This window comes from Panulirus ornatus, chromosome 15, assembly GCF_036320965.1.
Source record: "Panulirus ornatus isolate Po-2019 chromosome 15, ASM3632096v1, whole genome shotgun sequence".
Lineage (NCBI taxonomy): Eukaryota > Metazoa > Arthropoda > Malacostraca > Decapoda > Palinuridae > Panulirus > Panulirus ornatus.
In genome coordinates, this window is record NC_092238.1 from 37,808,150 (window position 1) to 37,830,156 (window position 22,007).

Genomic DNA, 22,007 nt, shown 5'->3' on the forward strand with positions numbered 1-22,007 from the left:
TCTCCGCTGGGCTGCGCGTACCCATGGGACTTCCTCTGCTTTACCTTCTTGTCGGTTTAATTCGTATTTTATGCCTGTTATTCCGACCGCTCCACGGCTGAGCACATTCGCTTCCCTTCCGTCTGTTCCACCTCAGCTCGTCTCATGGCCGTATGTTTACTGCATATTCATCCGTACTGCTTTGGTGCTCGATGATGTACTCGCGTCGTGCATGTTACTTTATACTTCCACTCTGCATCCAGAGATGATTGGTCTCCCGAAAGCGCTTGAGACTGACGCCGAGGTTCCGTCTGCTTATCTGGACATCCTTGTGTTGCGTCTTCCAATCACTCCAGGTTTCTCCTAGCCGCTCGTCTTACACGAAGACTGGCATTACCATGATCTGTCACGCCAGCCATCTGACCCGTTTCAGCGACCCCTCTCTCTCATGAGGTCTCCATGATAGGCCACGCTAGCCATTTAACCCCTTCCAGTGAAACCCTTTGCCTCATGAGGTCTCCATGATGGGCCACGCCAGCCATATGACCCCTGCCAGCGACCCTTTGTCTTATGTCAGAGTAACTTCCTTCAGACATTTTACAGTTCCGACCACAAAGGTCACTAAAGGTCAGGCATTTATTGGGAGTATGTTTCACCTTAGGATTATCTTGAACACCCGAGGAAAAATGTTGCAAAGGTTTTTCGATCGATGGCTATACCCTTTACGTAGACGGCCTTAACGACCCTGGCAGCCGATAGGCCTGAAATCCTAATAACACACCAGCCAGGTCCGTTCCGCTTTTTTTATTTCTCTTTACCTTTTACGGCGCCCTGATTATGGTTCCTTTTGGCATTACTCTAGTCATCTGTATCTGCTCTGAATTTACATGAGTCTGACCTCGGTAATCATCTTTTTCATGTTGTGTCGCCTCTTGTGTATTCCACGATGTCTTGACCACTTTCTGATTCCTTTTGTGTCTCGATACGTGAAGACTCGCCACCTCGTCGCCAATTATTGTGCTACCTTGGTCTCGACCGTGCACAGAACAGACAAAATGAAATGTAAAAAAAGAAAATCCTCCATGGGTGAGAGGGACCGTTCATATAACCCAAGTGTCTATTACATCAGGTTGTACCGAGTGGTCCTGCCGCCCTACTTTCAGCAGCTGAGGAGGCAACTCTCCATTATTAGTAGTTTTTTTTCTTTTCTTTTTTTTTTTTTACGTTGGAGGCTCCAGTCACGGACTAAAGTCCACATCGAATTTACCCAGGTAAAAAGCTAGACAAACGAAGCAGTGTTTCCCACTGAGCGTAAAGAGCGATTTGTTCATCACTTATTTTTTCTTTTCTTTTTGAAAAAAATCCTAAAAAGGTCAGAAGCCGTCGAGCACCAGAAGCTCCTGGGTCAACACCCCGCCCTGCGAGTTATACAGACAAACGGAAGTGAAAGGTCAGGTGACCTCGCCCGAGGCCGTGTTCAGCGTCGCTGGTGACCTTGCAAGGATACCAGGGGTTGGGGCGGCGACGTATTGACATCACGCTGGTGGTATTTACCTAATGACGGGGAACTCAAGGGAGAGCCTTCTTCGGCTCCAAGACCTAATCCCCTCCAGCCGGAGGGACAACCCGTAGGAACGTAATCGTTCGTGTCTTGACAAATCTGACTGATATCGTTTACGATATAACGAACACGTATGATCGAGATAAAGCAGACTGATGTCATCTAATTGTATTTCCGAAGGGCATTCGATAAAGTTCCACCTCAGAGGTTACTGACAAGAGTCAAGTCGCATTGTGTAGATGGGGTTGCACTTCGGTGGAGAGCAAATTGATGGATTGGCTGTGAACAGCGTAGTGATTAATGGTCCAGCCTCAGAATGGTTGGGTGTAACAAGGGGTGTGCCACAGGGATCAGTCTGGGGCCGGTTCTCTTTCCCGTACATATCATTAACACTTGAATTATTGACAGACTCGTGGGCAAAGGTTTCACGAGTTACCGTAGGTAGTGATGTATCAAATAGAATAGCTGAATGCAGCACTGTCGATTACGTTTAAGAACAGACGTGATGAATACTCCGCTTGAAGTCTACGACCGGCATTGTTTGCGCCTCCTCATTTACATATAAAGTTTACAGGCATTTCTCATCAACTCATCAGTATGCTTCTACTCTAGTCTCAGAGATTCTGATCTCAGCCACCATCACAAATAGTCTCGAAAGGATCGGCTGGTCTGTTGTTGTTTGGATTCCTTTGTATTCCTTTTTATTCTGGTTGTGTTTAGTATTATAACCCTCAGATGTTATGTTTGGCTGTGCACACCCTGTGTACTGCCATTCGCTCCCGCAGTCTGTAAGCTAATGAGCACTCCCACACCCTGTGTGCTAGTGTCCACACCCACACCCTCTATATAAGTGTCCACACCCACACCCTCTATATAAGTGTCCATATCCACACCCTGTGTATTGTTTCCAAGTGTGTGTGTGTGTGTGTGTGTGTGTGTGTGTGTGTGTGTGTGTGTGTGTGTGTGTGCTAATATCCTCAACCACACCCAAAGGACTGTTTCATGGACCTTCGTATCACATTTCCATGAAGCCTTGAATCTGTCTTGTTGAACTCTTGTGTACTGTCCTGAGAAGCCTTGAGCTATTACATGAGAAAGCCTCGAACACACACACACACACACACACACACACACACACACACACACACACACACACACACATATATATATATATATATATATATATATATATATATATATATATATATATATATATATATATATCACACCTTGCTGCTTTTCCCACTTCAGTGAGGCAGCGTCAGGAAGCGAACAATGGCCCCATTGGCATGCATCCACGTTTGCGAGTATAATGTACGCAAACCAGAGCCTACCATATCGAGTCAAGCCTCGCAGACTACTCCATGGTTCACCTTGACCATGCCAGATGCCCTGGTTCTGAGCACACAAGGACAACAATGAGTCTAATGTTCGGTGAGAGAGTGTCAGTGAGTGGACGAGTGAGAAGAGTGTTCCTTCCTTCCGGCACCTGTGTACGTCAGTGATGAGAGACTCTTCCCTCTACCCACCTCTCACAATAGATGCCATGAGATCAGCAACCTGATGACTCTCGTTCGGGATTTAAGAAAAAAAAAAAGAAAATCGTTTTTTACTTGTGCTTGTATCTTGTCTGACTGGTGTCTGGTTGGTATGCGGATGATGCCTAGCTAGTGTCTGTGTGCCGGTGTGTGGGTGGTGTCTCGATTGCTCTCTGCCTGGTGTCTGAACTGACGTCTGCGTTATGGCTAGCTAGGTGTTCTGCCCAGATCCTGCTGTGATGACCTGGGCGTCTCGTGTGTCACTGAGGATAATTAGGCGTATGGCTTTAGACGGCTGAGCGGGTCCATGTAACTCCTTCGCGGTTGTCGAGAGGCAAGGTCGCACGCAGGGGGTCATCAGAGAGCCAGACGGTAATTGCACACACCTTTGGCGAGGGCATTTGCAAAACAATGATTACAGTAGGATTTCCGTGAGCGTCGGCATACTGTGGGTCAGTTCCCTTTCCCAGCAGGTACGTCAGGCCGCTGGCTTATGTCCGCCTCCAGCCTTGGTGTTGTCATTTTTATTGCACCTGTTTGACGTGTCCTGTTCATCGTTTTTTGTTTTTCTTTCTTTTCTTTAACACGATCTTGAATGAAGAGCTCATCGCTCACATCACGAGCAAGAAACACGTAGTGTTCTTGAACGATAAACGTACGTAATAGTCGTTCTAATTAGATGCACTCGTACCCCTTACATTATCAGGAGAATAGACTCTTACGTCGACGATTAGTACTAGCAGCTGACGTCCTTCATGACAGCGGGACTGGCTTGCATACCTCACTCTGCCGGACCCCGGAAGCTCGTAATTTCCGGGTCACGAGGAACAGACCATGGCCTAAAGTTCCGGTCGGCCGCCCTGTTTGATCCCAGGTGGTCAGAATGAGGGCCCCGGGCGGTGGTCCTCATAACTCACTAACCTTGTCAACATGTGAGTGATTACCCATCCAAAGGGACCACATAAAAGATGACCCCAACAGAGTCTTACCTGGCTCAGATGAGCAGTCACCGTAACCTGCCCCACTGTGTGTAGACTTGGGTCTGTGGACCGACGGAAGAATGATCAACATCCATTTGGCTCGTTCATTCAATATATATATATATATATATATATATATATATATATATATATATATATATATCCTTGGCGAAAAGGTGTACAATCTCATCAAGCAACTTCACTCTTAAGAGTCCATCATTTCTCTGCTACTGGATGTAGCGCTGCCTTAAAGCCACAAATGTCCCAAAATAGGGGTCCTGTGGTGTTGAACACACACATACACACACACCTGTCAGTACCTAACATTATTATGCAACACTGTTACAGATAAAGATTGTGTGGCAGCCATTTTCAGTAATCAGATACAGCAGAGCCAGCATCTATCAACTTTTACTGAACTAAACTCGTATGTTATCAGGTATATATATATATATATATATATATATATATATATATATATATATATATATATATATATATATATATATATATGATCACATAATACCCTCTTGTTTTGAAAATCCTCATATTCCATGCACATCACACACATTCTCAACGAGCCATCTTCGGCTATCAAACATTCTGGTGATGGGGAGAAAAAGTCATCTGACACTTTTTTCCTTCTTAAAATTCTGGTGATATCCCTCCGAGTCGTCTCCATCTAGTTATGAAGAAGAAGAAGAACACTCTCGCCTTATCTTGATGTGTCAGTCGACTGAGAATCTTGTGAGTTATAATGAGATCTCTTTCCCTTCCAGTTCTAGGGAAGGTAGATCCTCAATGCACTTGATAAAACTTCTTTATCCACCTCTCCTGCCCAGCTGCTGCCCTAATGGATCTCTTTAATGTGTTTCACAGTGTCTTCTATCACCATTTTCTTCCGTTCTTGTATACTCGTGTGTGTGTGTGTGTGTGTGTGTGTGTGTGTGTGTGTGTGTGTGTGTGTGTGTGTTTGTGTGTGTGTGTCGTTTCTATTAGTAATATCTAGTTATGTGTTACGGGGAGAGACTTTTAACACTCGTGGGGTCTTGTCCCTCAGTTTCACACACAAACAGACATATATATATATATATATATATATATATTTTTTTTTTTTTTTTTTTTTTTTTTTTTTTTTTTTTTTTTATACTTTGTCGCTGTCTCCCGCGTCTGCGAGGTAGCGCAAGGAAACAGACGAAAGAAATGGCCCAACCCCCCCCCCCCCATACACATGTACATACACATGTCCACACACGTGTATACATACCTACACAGCTTTCCATGGTCCACCCCAGACGCCTCACATGCCTTGATTCACTCCACTGACAGCACGTCAACCCCTGTATACCACATCGCTCCAATTCACTCTATTCCTTGCCCTCCTTACACCCTCCTGCATGTTCAGGCCCCGATCACACAAAATCTTTTTCACTCCATCTTTCCACCTCCAATTTGGTCTCCCTCTTCTCCTCGTTCCCTCCACCTCCGACACATATATCCTCTTGGTCAATCTTTCCTCACTCATTCTCTCCATGTGCCCAAACCATTTCAAAACACCCTCTTCTGCTCTCTCAACCACGCTCTTTTTATTTCCACACATCTCTCTTACCCTTACGTTACTTACTCGATCAAACCACCTCACACCACACATTGTCCTCAAACATCTCATTTCCAGCACATCCATCCTCCTGCGCACAACTCTATCCATAGCCCACGCCTCGCAACCATACAACATTGTTGGAACCACTATTCCTTCAAACATACCCATTTTTGCTTTCCGAGATAATGTTCTCGACTTCCACACATTTTTCAAGGCTCCCAAAATTTTCGCCCCCTCCCCCACCCTATGATCCACTTCCGCTTCCATGGTTCCATCCGCTGACAGATCCACTCCCAGATATCTAAAACACTTCACTTCCTCCAGTTTTTCTCCATTCAAACCCACCTCCCAATTGACTTGACCCTCAACCCTACTGTACCTAATAACCTTGCTCTTATTCACATTTACTCTTAACTTTCTTCTTCCACACACTTTACCAAACTCAGTCACCAGCTTCTGCAGTTTCTCACATGAATCAGCCACCAGCGCTGTATCATCAGCGAACAACAACTGACTCACTTCCCAGGCTCTCTCATCCCCAACAGACTTCATACTTGCCCCTCTTTCCAGGACTCTTGCATTCACCTCCCTATACATGTGTGTGTGTGTGTATATGTATATATATATGTATATTATCCCTGGGGATAGGGGTGAAAGAATACTTCCCACGTATTCCTCGCGTGTCGTAGAAAGCGACTAGAGGGGACGGGAGCGGGGGGCCGGAAATCCTCCCCTCCTTGTATTAACTTTCTAAAATGGGAAACAGAAGAAGGAGTCACGCGGGGAGTGATCATCCTCCTCGAAGGCTCAGAGTGGGGTGCCTAAATGTGTGTGGATGTAACCAAGATGTGAAAAAAGGAGAGATAGGTAGTATGTTTGAGGAAAGGAACCTGGATGTTTTGGCTCTGAGTGAAACGAAGCTCAAGGGTAAAGGGGAAGAGTGGTTTGGAAATGTCTGGGGAGTGAAGTCAGGGGTTAGTGAGAGGACAAGAGCAAGGGAAGGAGTAGCAATACTCCTGAAACAGGAGTTGTGGGAGTATGTGATAGAATGTAAGAAAGTAAATTCTCGATTAATATGGGTAAAATTGAAAGTTGATGGAGAGAGGTGGGTGATTATTGGTGCATATGCACCTGGGCATGAGAAGAAAGATCATGAGAGGCAAGTGTTTTGGGAGCAGCTGAATGAGTGTGTTAGCGGTTTTGATGCACGAGACCGGGTTATAGTGATGGGTGATTTGAATGCAAAGGTGAGTAATGTGGCAGTTGAGGGAATAATTGGTATGCATGGGGTGTTCAGTGTTGTAAATGGAAATGGTGAAGAGCTTGTAGATTTATGTGCTGAAAAAGGACTGATGATTGGGAATACCTGGTTTAAAAAGCGAGATATACATAAGTATACTTATGTAAGTAGGAGAGATGGCCAGAGAGCGTTATTGGATTACGTGTTAATTGACAGGCGTGCGAAAGAGAGACTTTTGGATGTTAATGTGCTGAGAGGTGCAACTGGAGGGATGTCTGATCATTATCTTGTGGAGGCTAAGGTGAAGATTAGTATGGGTTTTCAGAAAAGAGGAGTGAATGTTGGGGTGAAGAAGGTGGTGAGAGTAAGTGAGCTTGGGAAGGAGACCTGTGTGGGGAAGTACCAGGAGAGACTGTGTACAGAATGGAAAAAGGTGAGAACAATGGAAGTAAGGGGAGTGGGGGAGGAATGGGATGTATTTAGGGAATCAGTGATGGATTGCGCAAAAGATGCTTGTGGCATGAGAAGAGTGGGAGGTGGGCTGTTTAGAAAGGGTAGTGAGTGGTGGGATGAAGAAGTAAGAGTATTAGTGAAAGAGAAGAGAGAGGCATTTGGACGATTTTTGCAGGGAAAAAATGCAATTGAGTGGGAGAAGTATAAAAGAAAGAGACAGGAGGTCAAGAGAAAGGTGCAAGAGGTGAAAAAAAGGGCAAATGAGAGTTGGGGTGAGAGACTATCAGTAAATTTTAGGGAGAATAAAAAGATGTTCTGGAAGGAGGTAAATAGGGTGCGTAAGACAAGGGAGCAAATGGGAACTTCAGTGAAGGGCGTAAACGGGGAGGTGATAACAAGTAGTGGTGATGTGAGAAGGAGATGGAATGAGTATTTTGAAGGTTTGTTGAATGTGTCTGATGACAGAGTGGCAGATATAGGGTGTTTTGGTCGAGGTGGTGTGCAAAGTGAGAGGGTTAGGGAAAATGATTTGGTAAACAGAGAAGAGGTAGTAAAAGCTTTGCGGAAGATGAAAGCCGGCAAGGCAGCAGGTTTGGATGGTATTGCAGTGGAATTTATTAAAAAAGGGGGTGACTGTATTGTTGACTGGTTGGTAAGGTTATTTAATGTATATATATATATATATATATATATATATATATATATATATATATATATATATACATATATATATATATATATATATATATATATATATATATATATATATATATATATATATATATATATATATATATATATATATATATATCGTGTCTTAACTGCATATATGGCCCATATTACGCCAGGCACCCATCCATAAACCAACCTCGAGCGAGGGCATGAACGGCTGGATGGATTGTGTGCAAGTCACCTCGTCCCAGAGTCGAGCCCGGGCCTCCCATTACCATGACGCACTCATCAGTCCCGTGAACGAAGTCTGTTGAAAACTAGTGTTCGACTTCGGCCCTTGAGAATGACACTTCGACTTCGGCCCTGGAGAATGACACTTCGACTTCGGCCCTTGAGAATGACACTTCGACTTCGGCCCTTGAGAATGACACTTGGACTTTTTATGGTGAGATATGTAAGGATAAATTCATCAGGTTGTTCTCAGTCTGTGTATACATCATTTCCAACACACGTAGGCTGGCGGCTCCCATAAATAGCACCCCAGCGACCACACCGGGTGTAACATCTTCGCTCCTCCCCTCCCTCACGAACCCAACCTCCTCCCTTCCTTCATCAGACCAACATCCTTCCCTCTCCCGCCAACCCAACATCCTCCCCTCCATCACCAGCATAGTATCCTCCCCTCCCCCACCAATCTAACATCCTCCCCTTCCTCACCAATCTAACATCCTCCCTTCCCTCACCAACCCAGCATCCTCCCTTCCCTCACCAACCCAACATTCTCCCTTCCCTCACCAACCTAACATTACCCCACTTTGCAACCCCAGGACACACTCCAGTGCACACACACACACACACACACACACACACACACACACACACACACACACACACACAAAGAATAACAATTGTAGATATTACAGTCTCTCGCTCTTTCTCTCTTATTCAAGCACAGACAAGGATGGGCGATGAGGATGTTGTGAGATTGGGAGGGGGAGGGGGTGGGGATGGGAAGGGATGGGAGGAAATAAGGTTTTTGGGGGTTGTGAGGCTGGGGAGGGGAGAGGAGGGCGAGAATGAGAGGTGGGGAGTAACGACAGGAGGAAAATCAAAAGACAGAGAAAGGAAGAGTACGAAGATCAGAGGAAAGATGTGAACGAGAGAGAGAGAGAGAGAGAGAGAGAGAGAGAGAGAGAGAGAGAGAGAGAGAGAGAGAGAGAGAGAGAGAGAGACAGACAGACAGAGAGAGAGAGAGAATTAGGAAAGACTGCCTGACTGGACAGTGATGCCAGACACCACCAGACACAAGAGGTTGAATTTGATCAGCAGGCAGATGATGACGTATATCCGAGACGGCAAATGACCCACAAGATGACAAAAGAAGAGACGAGATCAAGACTACCGAGAAAGATCTAGCGAAGAAGCGGGTACTGACTAGATCTAGCGAAGAAGCAGTTACTGACTAGGTCTAGCGAAGAAGCGGTTACCGACTAGATCTAGCGAAGAAGCGGTTACTGACTACATCTAGCGTAGAAGCGGTTACCGACTAGATCTAGTGAAGTAGCGGTTACCGACTAGATCTAGCGAAGAAGCGGTTACTGACTAGATCTAGCGAAGAAGCGGTTACTGACTAGATCTACCGAAGAAGCGGTTACTGACTACATCTAGCGTAGAAGCGGTTACCGACTAGATCTAGTGAAGTAGCGGTTACCGACTAGATCTAGTGAAGTAGCGGTTACCGACTAGATCTACCGAAGAAGCGGTTACTAACTAGATCTAGCGAAGAAGCGGTTACCGACTAGATCTAGCGAAGAAGCGGTTACCGACTAGATCTAGCGAAGAAGCGGTTACTGACTACAGTAACCCGAATCCTGATTGAGCAAGGCTAGCCAGCTTTTGAGATTCGGTTAATTGGAGTTTTAAATATCCAAGATTCGTATCCTAACAATCCACATTATCCAAAACGCGGCCAACATAAATTCTGATTATCCAAACCTGAATTCTGATCACCCGGATTCACTTCTAACAATCATTACTAGATGTCGTCTCCCAAGCGATGCCAGCCAGACACATCTGAATCGTTACCAACAGAGGTGTTGAAATAGATAACCTGTATACTGCACAGGGTCAGGGTAACACTGATAACACTGTGTTGGTCATACTGGTGCTGGATCTGCAGATCTTAAAGTGTGTGGTGGTCTAAGTGGATCTGGAGATCTTACAATGTGTGGTGGTCTAAGTGGATCTACGTATCTTATAGTGTATGGTGGTCTAAGTGGATCTGGAGATCTTACTGTGTGTGATGGTCTAAGTGGATCTACGTATCTTACAGTGTGTGATGGTCTAAGTGGATCTACAGATCTTACAGTGTGTGATGGTCTAAGTGGATCTGGAGATCTTACAGTATGTGGTGGTCTAAGTGGATCTACGTATCTTACAGTGTTTGGTGGTCTAAGTGGATCTACGTATCTTACAGTGTGTGGTGGTCTAAGTGGATCTACGTATCTTACAATGTGTGGTGGTCTAAGTGGATGTGGAGATCTTACTGTGTGTGGTGGTCTATGTGGATCTGGAGATCTTACAGTGTGTGGTGGTCTAAGTGGATCTACGTATCTTACAGTGTGTGGTGGTTTAAATGGATCTACAGATCTTACGCAATTTTCAAGTGATAATAACTTTTCAGTTGATTATGAAAAATTGAAAATCTATTCTTAAGAAATGAAATATACCGCTTCTAATAAGCGGCAAAATATAGCCCGGGCGGCAGCAGGAAGTTCTCCCAGAGCGCGCCATGGGGCGTAGTAAACTAGCCAAAATATAGCCAAACGTGCTGTAAAAAAAGAAAACGCCAAGACATCAGCTTCATGCGCGTGTCCACAATACTTCCTGCCTGGCATGTGACTCGGGGTAGACCAAACGTCCTTAACCTCTTAAGCACGAGGGTACGACCCTTGAGTAGGAGGATACGACCCTTAAGTAGGAGGGTACGACCCTTGAGTAGGAGGATACGACCCTTGAGTAGGAGGGTACGACCCTTGAGTAGGAGGATACGACCCTTGAGTAGGAGGATACGACCCTAGAGTATGAGGATACGACCCTTGAGTAGGAGGATACGACCCTTGAGTAGGAGGGTACGACTCTTGAGTAGGAGGATACGACCCTTGAGTATGAGGGTACGGCCCTTGAGTAGGAGGATACGACCCTTGAGTATGAGGGTACGACCCTTGAGTATGAGGGTACGACCCTTGAGTATGAGGATACGGCCCCTGAGTATGAGGGCACGACCCTTGAGTATTGAGGGCACGACCCTTGAGTATGAGAATATGGCCCTTGTAAAGAAAGTGCGACCATTGAAAGGAACGGTACGACCCTTGAGTATGAAGATACAACCCATGAGAACTGGACGACCCTTGAGTATGAGGAAACGACCCTTAAGAGGAACGGTGCGACCCTTGAGTATGAGGATACGACCCTCAGGGTATGAAGGAACGGCCTTTTATCCGACGCTTAAGGGTAAGGTCAAAGTGTCACACCATCGGACCCCAAGGGCCGTGTCATAGTGCTCAAGGGTCGTATTTTTCTTTTGAGTAGGCTCCCTTGCTCCTGCTCCCAGCGTGGCCGTCTCTCTGTATTTCCTATTTTACCTTCAAGTTCATCTCTCTCTCTCTCTCTCTCTCTCTCTCTCTCTCTCTCTCTCAGTCTCCTCAAGGGTGTAACTAACCGCATCATGAAATTGAAATTGAAAAAAAAAAAAAAGAGGCGACTATTGACTCAACCGTGACCAAGTTGCTAATTAGTACGAGCGGCCTCCGGGCTCCCAGGCATGTGGTACCTTGCTCACCCAATCACCCAGCCGAGAGAGAGAGAGAGAGAGAGAGAGAGAGAGAGAGAGAGAGAGAGAGAGAGAGAGAGAGAGAGAGAGGAGGTGTGCTGACGGAAGCAATTTGCGATTGACCTTTGTGTTTATGGTGGCTGCTATATATCTTAAATGGCAAACAGCTGACCATACATATGGCCCTTCTATGGAGGAAGTAAAGGGGTAGGGGGGCGAGGGAAGAGGTGAGCTAGATGAATGGGTGGGATTCGACCTCTGCGAAGCAGCTTCGACGTGAATATGAAGCATTGGTAACAGCATATCGAGAGCGGTTGTGGTGACCATTAATAAGGAAATGGAGGGTGTCACTTGGGAGGTGGACAGGGCTATGACGAGTACGAGAATGGTAGGAGACAACACAATCTCCTGCTTAGAAGGAAGGAGCATGAGAGAGGCGAGACACTGGATGACATCTGGTAAAGGCTATGATCCTTCCCATCCTGACTTATTTCCCTTTACCAAAACATTCCGTCTCCAAGTCACACATGCTGAAGGTACAGACGTACAAAATAAGACCACATGATCCATCACAGACGAATATATAGACGAATATATAGAAGAACCACATCGACAACTGAAGGTAGAACTAATTGGTACGTGCTGAAGGGAAGTAGTGTAAATGATATGGCAGAAACCAGAAGCTAACATTTTGCACAAACTGTTGACATATCCCAAGCCTGGACAGTTACCCTAGGGATCGGCACTTATCCCATACCTCGGCAGTTATCCCAGACTTTAGCAGAGTATGGGACGCACCTAAGGTTCCTACAGCACCTCAAAGCACTAAGAGAGGCTCTACAGTCATCCATCAATATACACTATGAACAATGCTCAGCTTAGACAACGTTCTTCCTAAACCCACGAACAGCATTACACATATACCCCCCACGTCTGCTCGGGTGTGTGTAAACAAGGCAACAACACCAGCAACAGAACAGCAAAATGTATTCCGCAAAGTAAACTCCCCCCCCCCCACACACACACCTCTGTGAGACGTACACCTTACGTCTATACAGTCTGTCGCTGTCTTTTATTTCTCATCTGAACCTTACCATATCCAGCCCCCTTCCTCCTAACCACCCAATAAAGATACGGCGATAACAAGTACAAGGCGCGTGTGAAGGGGCGGTACACTGGGCGAAGTAAAAGCAAAAAGTAGTCGAGGGAATGTGGTTTGTTTAGGCAGGGGGAGGAGGGAGAGGGTATCAGGTGAGGGGCCAGCCGCCTAGACTGATGTGGTCATCGTTAGGGTCGTCCTAGCTGGAGGAAGAGCCACTCGAGCTGACGTGGTCACCAGCAGGGTCGTCCTAGCTGGAGGAAGAGCCACTCAAGCTGACGTGGTCACCAGCAGGGTCGTCCTAGCTGGAGGAAGAGCCACTCAAGCTGACGTGGTCACCAGCAGCGTCGTCCTGATTGAAGGACCAGTCTCTCGGGCTTGACGTGGTTACCAGCAGGGATGTCCTGGCTGAAAGACCAGTCAGTCACTCGAGCGACTGTAGCTGATGGAGTGGGGACATTTGGGGGGGGGGGGGGTGTCGTCTCTGTTGAGTGACCAGCCACTCAGGCTGACGTGACCACCTCTGAGGCCGACCTAACTGAACCACTAACCCAGGTTGATGTAGGTAAAGGCGGGGCGCTTCAGGCTGAGGAATCAATCACTCGGCCTGACGTGGCCACCGTCGGGGTCAATCTCGTTGAGGGACATAGATGAATGGACTTTATATATATATATATATATATATATTTTTTTTTTTTTTTTAATTTTCCAAAGGAGGGAGCGGAGGGGGGGGGGGATATATATATATATATATATATATATATATATATATATATATATATATATATATATATTTTTTTTTTTAATTTTCCAAAGGAGGGAGCGGAGGGGGGGGGGGGGGGTGAAGATGCTCCCTCGGAGGCCCAGTCCTCTGTTCTTGGCGCTACCTTGCTGATGCGGGAAATGGCGAGTAGTTTGAAAGAAAGAATATATATATATATATATATATATATATATATATATATATATATATATATATATATATATATATATATATGTATATATATATATATATATATATATATATATATATATATATATATATATATATATATATATATATATATATATATATATATATATATATATATATATGTGTGTGTGTGAGTGTATTCAACCATCAAAATTGTTTTGCCGAACTCAACTGAACGGAAAATGATTGTGATATTTTAATTCATTTGTTGTTCGATCTGCTGCCACCGCAGGGTGTTTAGTTCCTGATCATGTATTCCCAGTAAGCCAGCGGGAAGGCGCCGTGACCCATTATCTTTTCTTCCATTATCCCTTAGGTCCTCCTTATTGCGGCGTCTAGACACTGGACGGGATAGAGAACACAACACTGCGTAGAATGACTAATGAGAGAAAAGTTTGAGGGAAGAGGACGAAGTACTCTTATAGGTGGTTCAGGGAGAGGTGGACAGGGAGAAGGTGCATGATTAATCCGGCGAGTTGATCGGTGGAATGGCAATTTTCTACTACGTGAAGATGAAAGATCAAAAGTGAGTCGTCTTAGACTCGTCTTTCTGGAGCGTGGTTGGGAAAATTTTGAGCCGTAACGCGGTATTAGAAAATGAGATGCTAGTAGCGAAAAGACGAACATCCAGTGCCAACTCCCTCACCTCAGGTTCACCTTCACCCGCGGCCCAACCGGCAGGTAATTCATCTCCATCACAAGACGTCTGTCATGTTGGGAAGGAGGAGGAGGAGGAGGAGGAGGAGTGAACACATCCTGAGTACACCTCCCAGATTTACTTTATTTATATGGCAGTTTTATGTATTTTTTTTCTTTTGATTATTTCACGAGCTTTCACCCATTCCAATTTAGCCAGATCGTCGTTTCCTGTGTTAACGAGGTAGCGCCAGGAACCACATTCTTCAAATTCACTATCCCGGGCACGCCATTCACCCTCCTGCATGTTTAGGTTCCGATTGCTCAGAACCTTTTTCACTCCATCCCTCCATCTTCAACTTGGTCTTCCTGTTCTCCTTGTTCCCTCTACTTCTGACACATAAATCCTTTTAGTTAAACATCCTCACTCATTCTCTCCATATGTCCAAACCATTTCAGCACACCCTCTTAAGCTCTCTTAACTACTCTTTATATTACCACATATCTCATACCCTCTCAGTACTTACTCGATCAGAAAAAACTCACACCACATATTGTCTTCAAGCATTTAATTTCCACCACATCCACCCTTCTTCGCACAGACTCCCAGATAGCGTTCTCTCTTTCCACGCATTTCTTCAGTGCTCCCAGAACTTTTGCCAACTTCCCTATGACTCACTTCCACTTCCATGGTTCCATTCGCTTCCATTTCCTCTCCCAGGTATCTGAAACACCTCACTTCCTCCAATTTTTCTCCACTCAAACTCACCTCTACTAACCTATCCCTCTACCCTGCTAAACAAAAAATAACCTTACTTTTATTAACATTTACCCTCAACTTTTTCCTTTCACACACTCTTCCAAACTCAGCTTCTGCAGTTTCTCACTCAAATCTGCCACCAGTGTTCTATCATTAGCAAACAATAAGTGACTCACTTCTCAGGCCCTCTCATCCCCAATAGACTGCATAGTCGCCCCTCTCTCCAAGACTCTTGCATTTACTTCCCTCACCGCCCCATCCATACACAAATTGAACAACCAAGGTGACATCACACATCCCTGCCGCAGACCAACCTTTCACTCTCCTTTCTTCTTACTTGTACACACACCTTACACCCTTGATAAAAACTTCTCACAACTTCTAGCAGCATTCCTCCCACACTTTATATTCTTAAGACTTTTCACAAGACTATTCTTAATATGGAAGAAGAACACATTCCAAAAATTGAAAAGAATGTTGCTAGAGGTTATAGACGTGACACAGACAGTTTCGGGAACAAAAAAAATGACTGTTGGTGGAGCGATGGTCAAGGCATAAGGGAGAGATTGGTGACGGTGACGTTCATTGTGGAGTTATATCGCTAAGGGTTACTTGGACAAGTTGAGAAACCTAGAGTCGAGGAGGAATTCAGTCGAGTCTTCATCAGAAGTGATAGACCAAGGAGAGAGAGAGAGAGAAAAAAAGAGAGAGAGAGAGAGAGAGAGAGAGAGAGAGAGAGAGAGAGAGAGAGAGAGAGAGAGAGAGAGAGAGAGAGAGAGAGCAAAGAATACAGTTGCAAAGCAAAAAACTGGAGACATCAATTGAGGCAAGAGGAAAGAACGGCCACCTTCAATACTGCAGAGAGCTCAGGAATTTTAAGTGATGGAAATATAAAACTACAAATGCACATGGACTGATAGTAAAAGGTAAGGAGCTGGAATTCAAGGATCGAATTGGGGAAAGTGCGCCTGATATTTTTGAATGGTGGAGACAAAACATGCTAAAGAGATATGATCTCTGTCCAGGGGCGATACATGCTAACAAGTAAGGGAAAGAGAAGACAAAGTAGGAGGCGGATTGGCTCTCTTGATAAGGAAGAGCCATGATTTTCAGGAGATACTGGAATATGGCTCGTTCATACAATATATAATGGGAAGAGTGATCGTAGGGAAGAAGGCGAGGTCACCACTGGCATGCTGCGGGGTTCTCTTGTGGAACCGTTTGCTCTTCTTGATCTAGTGAATGACGTGCCAGAAGAGCTGGACTCCTACCCGAACATGTGTGGTAGATGACGTCCAAGTCATGAGGGGGATTGAAAAAGAAAAGAGGATCGCATTATCCTGCAAGGGGATCTAGACAGGCTCCTGTGTTGGTCTGATAAATGGATGATGTGATTCAACACGATATGATGTACTGAAATGGGACACAGTCATCAAAAAAAGACCTCGATATGAAGATTATCAAGCAAGTAAGAAGCAGGAGAAATCTACTGTGTGTGAGAAGGACTTAGGAGTTGACATCGTCCATATCGCACTTATTAGAACGGCATCAGAGTATATGGATATGGAAATGTACAGCGAGCTATTCACATCCTTCATTAGGCCAACATCGGAGTATGATTGTCATGCTTGGTCACTGCACGTAATGAAGCACAAAGAAAAGAAATAATAAAGAAGGTCCAGAGGAAAGCAGCAATGACGGTACCAGATTTTTAAGAAAGCTGAGTTACAGGAAAAAGTTAGAGGCCTTAATGTGTCCACTGTGGAAAACAGAGGAGTAGGGGTTGACCTGATCACAACCGTCAAGTTTTCTGAGCAGTTCGATGACGTTAACAGTGATCAGTTCTTCGCAAGATGCGAGGATCGAACAATGAGAAGCCATAACATGAAATTGAGCATGAAGCATGTTAGAAAAGATGTAAAGAGGTGCTACCATAGTGTAAAAGTAGTGGACGACTGGAATAAACCGAGATATGAAATGGTAAATGTGGACAGCACACAGAAGTTTTAAAACAAAGTTGTATGGCAAACAGAGGCAGGTAAAGAGATGGAGTCGCCACGGGTGTGGAACGCCTTCATCGTACAGTACAAATGGGTAATTACACAGTGGATCGTCACGAACCCCCAGACCCCTCCCTTCGTACCTCAGTGGCTGCCAGGTCGTATGTACCTGGGATGGTAATCGACCCCTTATACTCTCCGAATCTGTTATCTTGTGGAGAGTTTTTACATTAGACACGAGATAACGTTAAGGTCTGACTGAAATATGAATAGATGCGTCACCGAAGTCCTACTTACATACCTCGTAACCGTTCTACTTACAGATACGAACACGGGCATTTTCAAGATGGCACTTTTCATTGTAGGTCATTTCTGCTAACAAAGCAAAGTGGAGAGAGAATTGGAAATCATTGTCAGAGAAGTGAGGGAGGGATATTGAGGCAGACTGAAGATGGAGAGTGAGGGTGTGTGAGAGAGAGAAAGCTGAGTGGGGGAAGAATGTGTAAGGGGGAGGAAGTGCAGGGAAAGTGTGTGAGAGGAGGTAACACTGGGAAAGTGTGAGAGTTGCCAGCATGGGGGGAGAGTGTGTAAGAGTGGACAACACGGAGGAAGTGAGTGGGAGGAGGTAGCATGGGGGAGAGTAAGTGGGAAGGGTAGCACAAGGGGGAGAGTGAGTGGGAAGGGTAGCACAAGGGGGAGAGTGAGTGGGAGAGGGGTATCACGGGGAGAGTGAGTGGGAGGGGGTAGCACAGGGGAGAGTGGGTGGGAGGGGTATCACGGGGGAGAGTGAGTGGGAGGGGGTAGCACAGGGGAGAGTGGGTGGGAGGGGTATCACGGGGGAGAGTGAGTGGAGGGTATCACGGGGGAGAGTGAGTGGGGGGGGTATCACGGGGGAGAGTGAGTGGGAGGGGGTAGCACAGGGGAGAGTGAGTGGGAGGGGGTAGCACAGGGGAGAGTGAGTGGGGGGGGGGGTATCATGGTAAGAATGTGTGAGAGGCGGCAGTCCCAGATGGTAGCGTGTAAGACTAGGCAGCACGAGGGAGAGTGAGTGCGAGAGGGAGTTCAGGGGGAAATTTGTGAGAGGGGAGGGGGTCATTATGTGGGGAGAATGTACGAGAGAGGGTTGCACTGGGGGTGGGGGAAGAGTGTGTGAGAGGGGGCACCAAGTGTGTATAGGGGGAGAACCAGCTTGTAGGCCCATGTGTGATGTGTGTATGATTTCGAGTGTTTATGTGCGCCACTCATACTCCCTCACATTGTGGCTAGTATGAGGAGTAGACTTGCACTTTACAAGAATTACTCATTCTCTGCATACTTCATTAAGTCATTAGGATGCACGCCTTTCAATATGCTTCCCTCCTGTACACACAGCATACCACTACATCCACGTTCTTCCTCACCGCTCCCCTCCCGTACACACAGCAGCCCACTACACACACCTCCTTCCTCACCCCTCCCTTCCCGTAAACATATTATCGTAGTTAACACCACCAGTCACTCCTATATCATCTGAAAATGACACACAAACGTAAAAAAAGTGATGAATGAAAAGGAATATACACATGAAGACCCCACCTTACATACAACACCAGGACTTGATTCGACGGTCTTTGGAACGGATTAGACAATCCTAACGCGGTTAGGTAAACAAGAGACACATAAGTTGGTGACTGTTCTCTGGCAAGTAATCATTGTAAACGAAAAAAGATAAATAAATAAAATGTCTACAGTTAATTGTAAGGTAATATGTTGCAGTAACAAAAGGGAAGGCAACATAAGTGCAGAAAATTTTATGGTAACGCGGAAGTTGACATGGAATCAAGAATACACGATTGAAAATATTTTAAAACAGGAATTGCCAGTTACTTGAAAAGGAACGGTAATTTAGACACACAGAGCGACCTGAGAGCAAGAGTGAATAATAATTCGAATACACGTGGGTGAGGGGTGGTTCAAAAAAAAAAAAATAAGCAAGAGGAGTTATAGTTTGGAAAAAAAAAAAAGATAAAACAAGAAGCGCAGCCGCCGGCCGCCGAGACGCCCCACTTTCACTACCGGGTGTGAACGCGGCGTGCCCACATACTTGCCACACGCCGCCAGCACTTCCTGGTCACTTTATTGTTTGTGGTGACCCCCGTTGCCGTGTTATGGAGAAGTAGTTCGCCCTAATAGAGCTAAAAGGTTTTTCAAGTTATGGTGGAACTCACTACGACTGTTGTCATGTTGAAAAACTAGTGTTTTTTAGTGGAGGATTATTGTGACGGGACGGAGTTGTTGCCATATCACTGCTAAATTTATTTACAGTTATTAGCGACAGTACTCGGGTAGGTAGTAGGAGAGTAGTAGTAATAGCGTGTGACAACAACCATTCGGGGCCATTCCTTGCACATCAGTTCGAGATTGTTGTCACTGTTGGATTTACACTCCACATTTATAAATGAAGATACGGTGACCAATTGTATATGGAGCAACACTTATCCTTACCCCCATACCACAACGTCTACAGTAGCGTCTCGACACTGACACTGCCCACCAAAGCATTTACGATTCTTACCATGATTACGTCCATATGACTTTAGAGTCATATGGACTTAATCATGGTACGAGCTGCGGAAGCGCCTCAAACTACCTCTGTCTAACGGTGACTTCCACAAGCACTGACACCCGTCTCATTCCGATGCTCGTGGTGGAACACACGTATCATGCGGAGCCACAAGGATAAGCAACCACTCCTTCCTGCCTCGTCAGAGATCACAACATTGCAGCAGCGTGTGATGGTGACCAGAGGGGCCCGGTATATTGTCAAGGTCAAGAGCGTCATCCCCGAAGGTTCGACGCTTTCTACTTGGGCGTGAGCAATTGTGTAACCCCAGGTCCATCTGAGGGACGGGAGACTCCGCCGGGGAAGCCCAGTGTTATTCGTTCATCATATGATGACTGTAGAGAAGCATGAGGCACGCTTTATAACTGCTGTGTCCATGTGGCACCCAAGACTGACATGATAACAACAAAACACTAGTTCGGTCCACCGCTGGGAATAAATAAATTAATTATAAATTTTCATAAGGATCATATATATATATATATATATATATATATATATATATATATATATATATATATATATATATATATATATATATATATATATATCAAATCCTAGCTTTGCTATTGAGATGTATTGATGAATTAGGGTTTTATTTGACCATTTCCCAGAGTGTCACAAGTCAGTGTAGAACAGATAACGTCTCTAAACGTGTGTTATTCACCAATGTGAAAAGTAACTCGGGGTACAGAATCCATCATACTCATGACCATGTTCCATCATCAAGTTCATCGCTGTTTTAAGAGACTGTATGATATAATAATTTTTGCACCATTTTCTATGCCTGGATTATGATAATCCTTGCGCTGTTCCGTATGATCATGATAATCTCTGCTCATATTTTTATGAGTGATATTTTTTTTCACTGTTCTGTGTAACTACAGTAAACTCTGCTCAGTTTCATATGTGTGATACTCTTTGCTCTGTTCTTTATAACTACAATAATCTCTGCTCCGTTGTTGATGACTGTGACGTAATTCCTCTTAATTATAGAAAATTGTATGATAATCCCTTCTCTACTATATATGTCTATCATAATCTGCTATAGATGTATGTAAAATAATTACTTCTCTATTATAGATATAAGTTAAGGTTTTCCCTCCCATATATATCTATCATGAGAACTGTGTGCAGATTTCCTCTCTGGTCATAGGCCCGTGTTATAATCTCTAGTGTGTAAAATGTTATGAGAAATGGACGGCGGGCGTGGTGGCTCTCGCCTGGTGTGCCGTGGGTCAACATTGTACATGTACCTGATGTAAACTGAACTGGTCAACAACTTCATCATCGTCTATTCGAGCACACCGTCATCATCAGTGTTATGTCTTTAGTAAGAGATTCGTCTCTTCTTTTTTTTTTTTTTTTTTGAAGTAATGACGTTCGATCCTCTTAAATGGTAGTTCCATCACCAGTTGCGGAGAGACACAGTTCTTACTGGTCAGACAGACAGACAGACCAGCAGACGAAATGGGTCAGTGTTGAGATGAAATGTAAAAAAAAAAAATCAAATAAAATTTCAATCGCGTCACGGTAAACCAGCTGAGTGTCACGGCTGTCTTTTCCCTGGATAGGGACACATGTGTTAAGTCAGCGGAGACGATAATCTCGGGACAAATAGAGGGGTTACTCACCTTCAGCGCTGGTGAAGAGCAGGAGCAACATAGCAACAGCAGTGCAGGTCAGATTGAGACACCTCGCCATACTGACTGACTGACACTTTTGCTTCAAATATTCCCGATCTGTCAACTCGACGCAAAGGGGTTGTCAGCGGCTTTTATTTCAGTCTGAGCAGATGAGTGGGAGTGTCTCAACACTGGCAAGCTCTGCTGCCTTCCACTGAGATCGTGCAATGCCAAGTAACAGAGTTCAGCTGCCGTCTTGGCCTTATATACTCATGATACCCTGGGCCAGCACGCGCTCTCGTGACGTCACCCTGTCCTAAGTCAGACAGGACTCCGTTACTGTGACGTCAAGGATCTCCGGTCGTCTGTAGCCTCAACAGTGCATTTCTAATTCTTTTTTTACTTATATTCTTTTGCATTTTTTCAGTATAAGAGCTCAGAAAAAAAAGCGAAATGA

The 22,007-nt window shown here is 45.0% G+C and overlaps 1 protein-coding gene across 2 annotated transcripts in view; it reads right to left on the reverse strand.

Annotated features, from left to right (window-relative positions):
* LOC139753860 (uncharacterized) overlaps positions 1–21,789 on the reverse strand; it is a 40,120-nt gene extending 18,331 nt beyond the window's left edge. For both annotated transcript variants that reach the window (XR_011713781.1, XM_071670801.1), the window contains exon 1: positions 21,560–21,789. Coding sequence is in view for 1 of the 2 variants with exons in the window: in XM_071670801.1 (XP_071526902.1) it covers positions 21,560–21,629 (70 nt within the window). In the remaining variant the exon portion in view is untranslated. The remainder of the gene's footprint in view (positions 1–21,559) is intronic.
* Between the last annotated feature and the right edge of the window lie 218 nt (positions 21,790–22,007).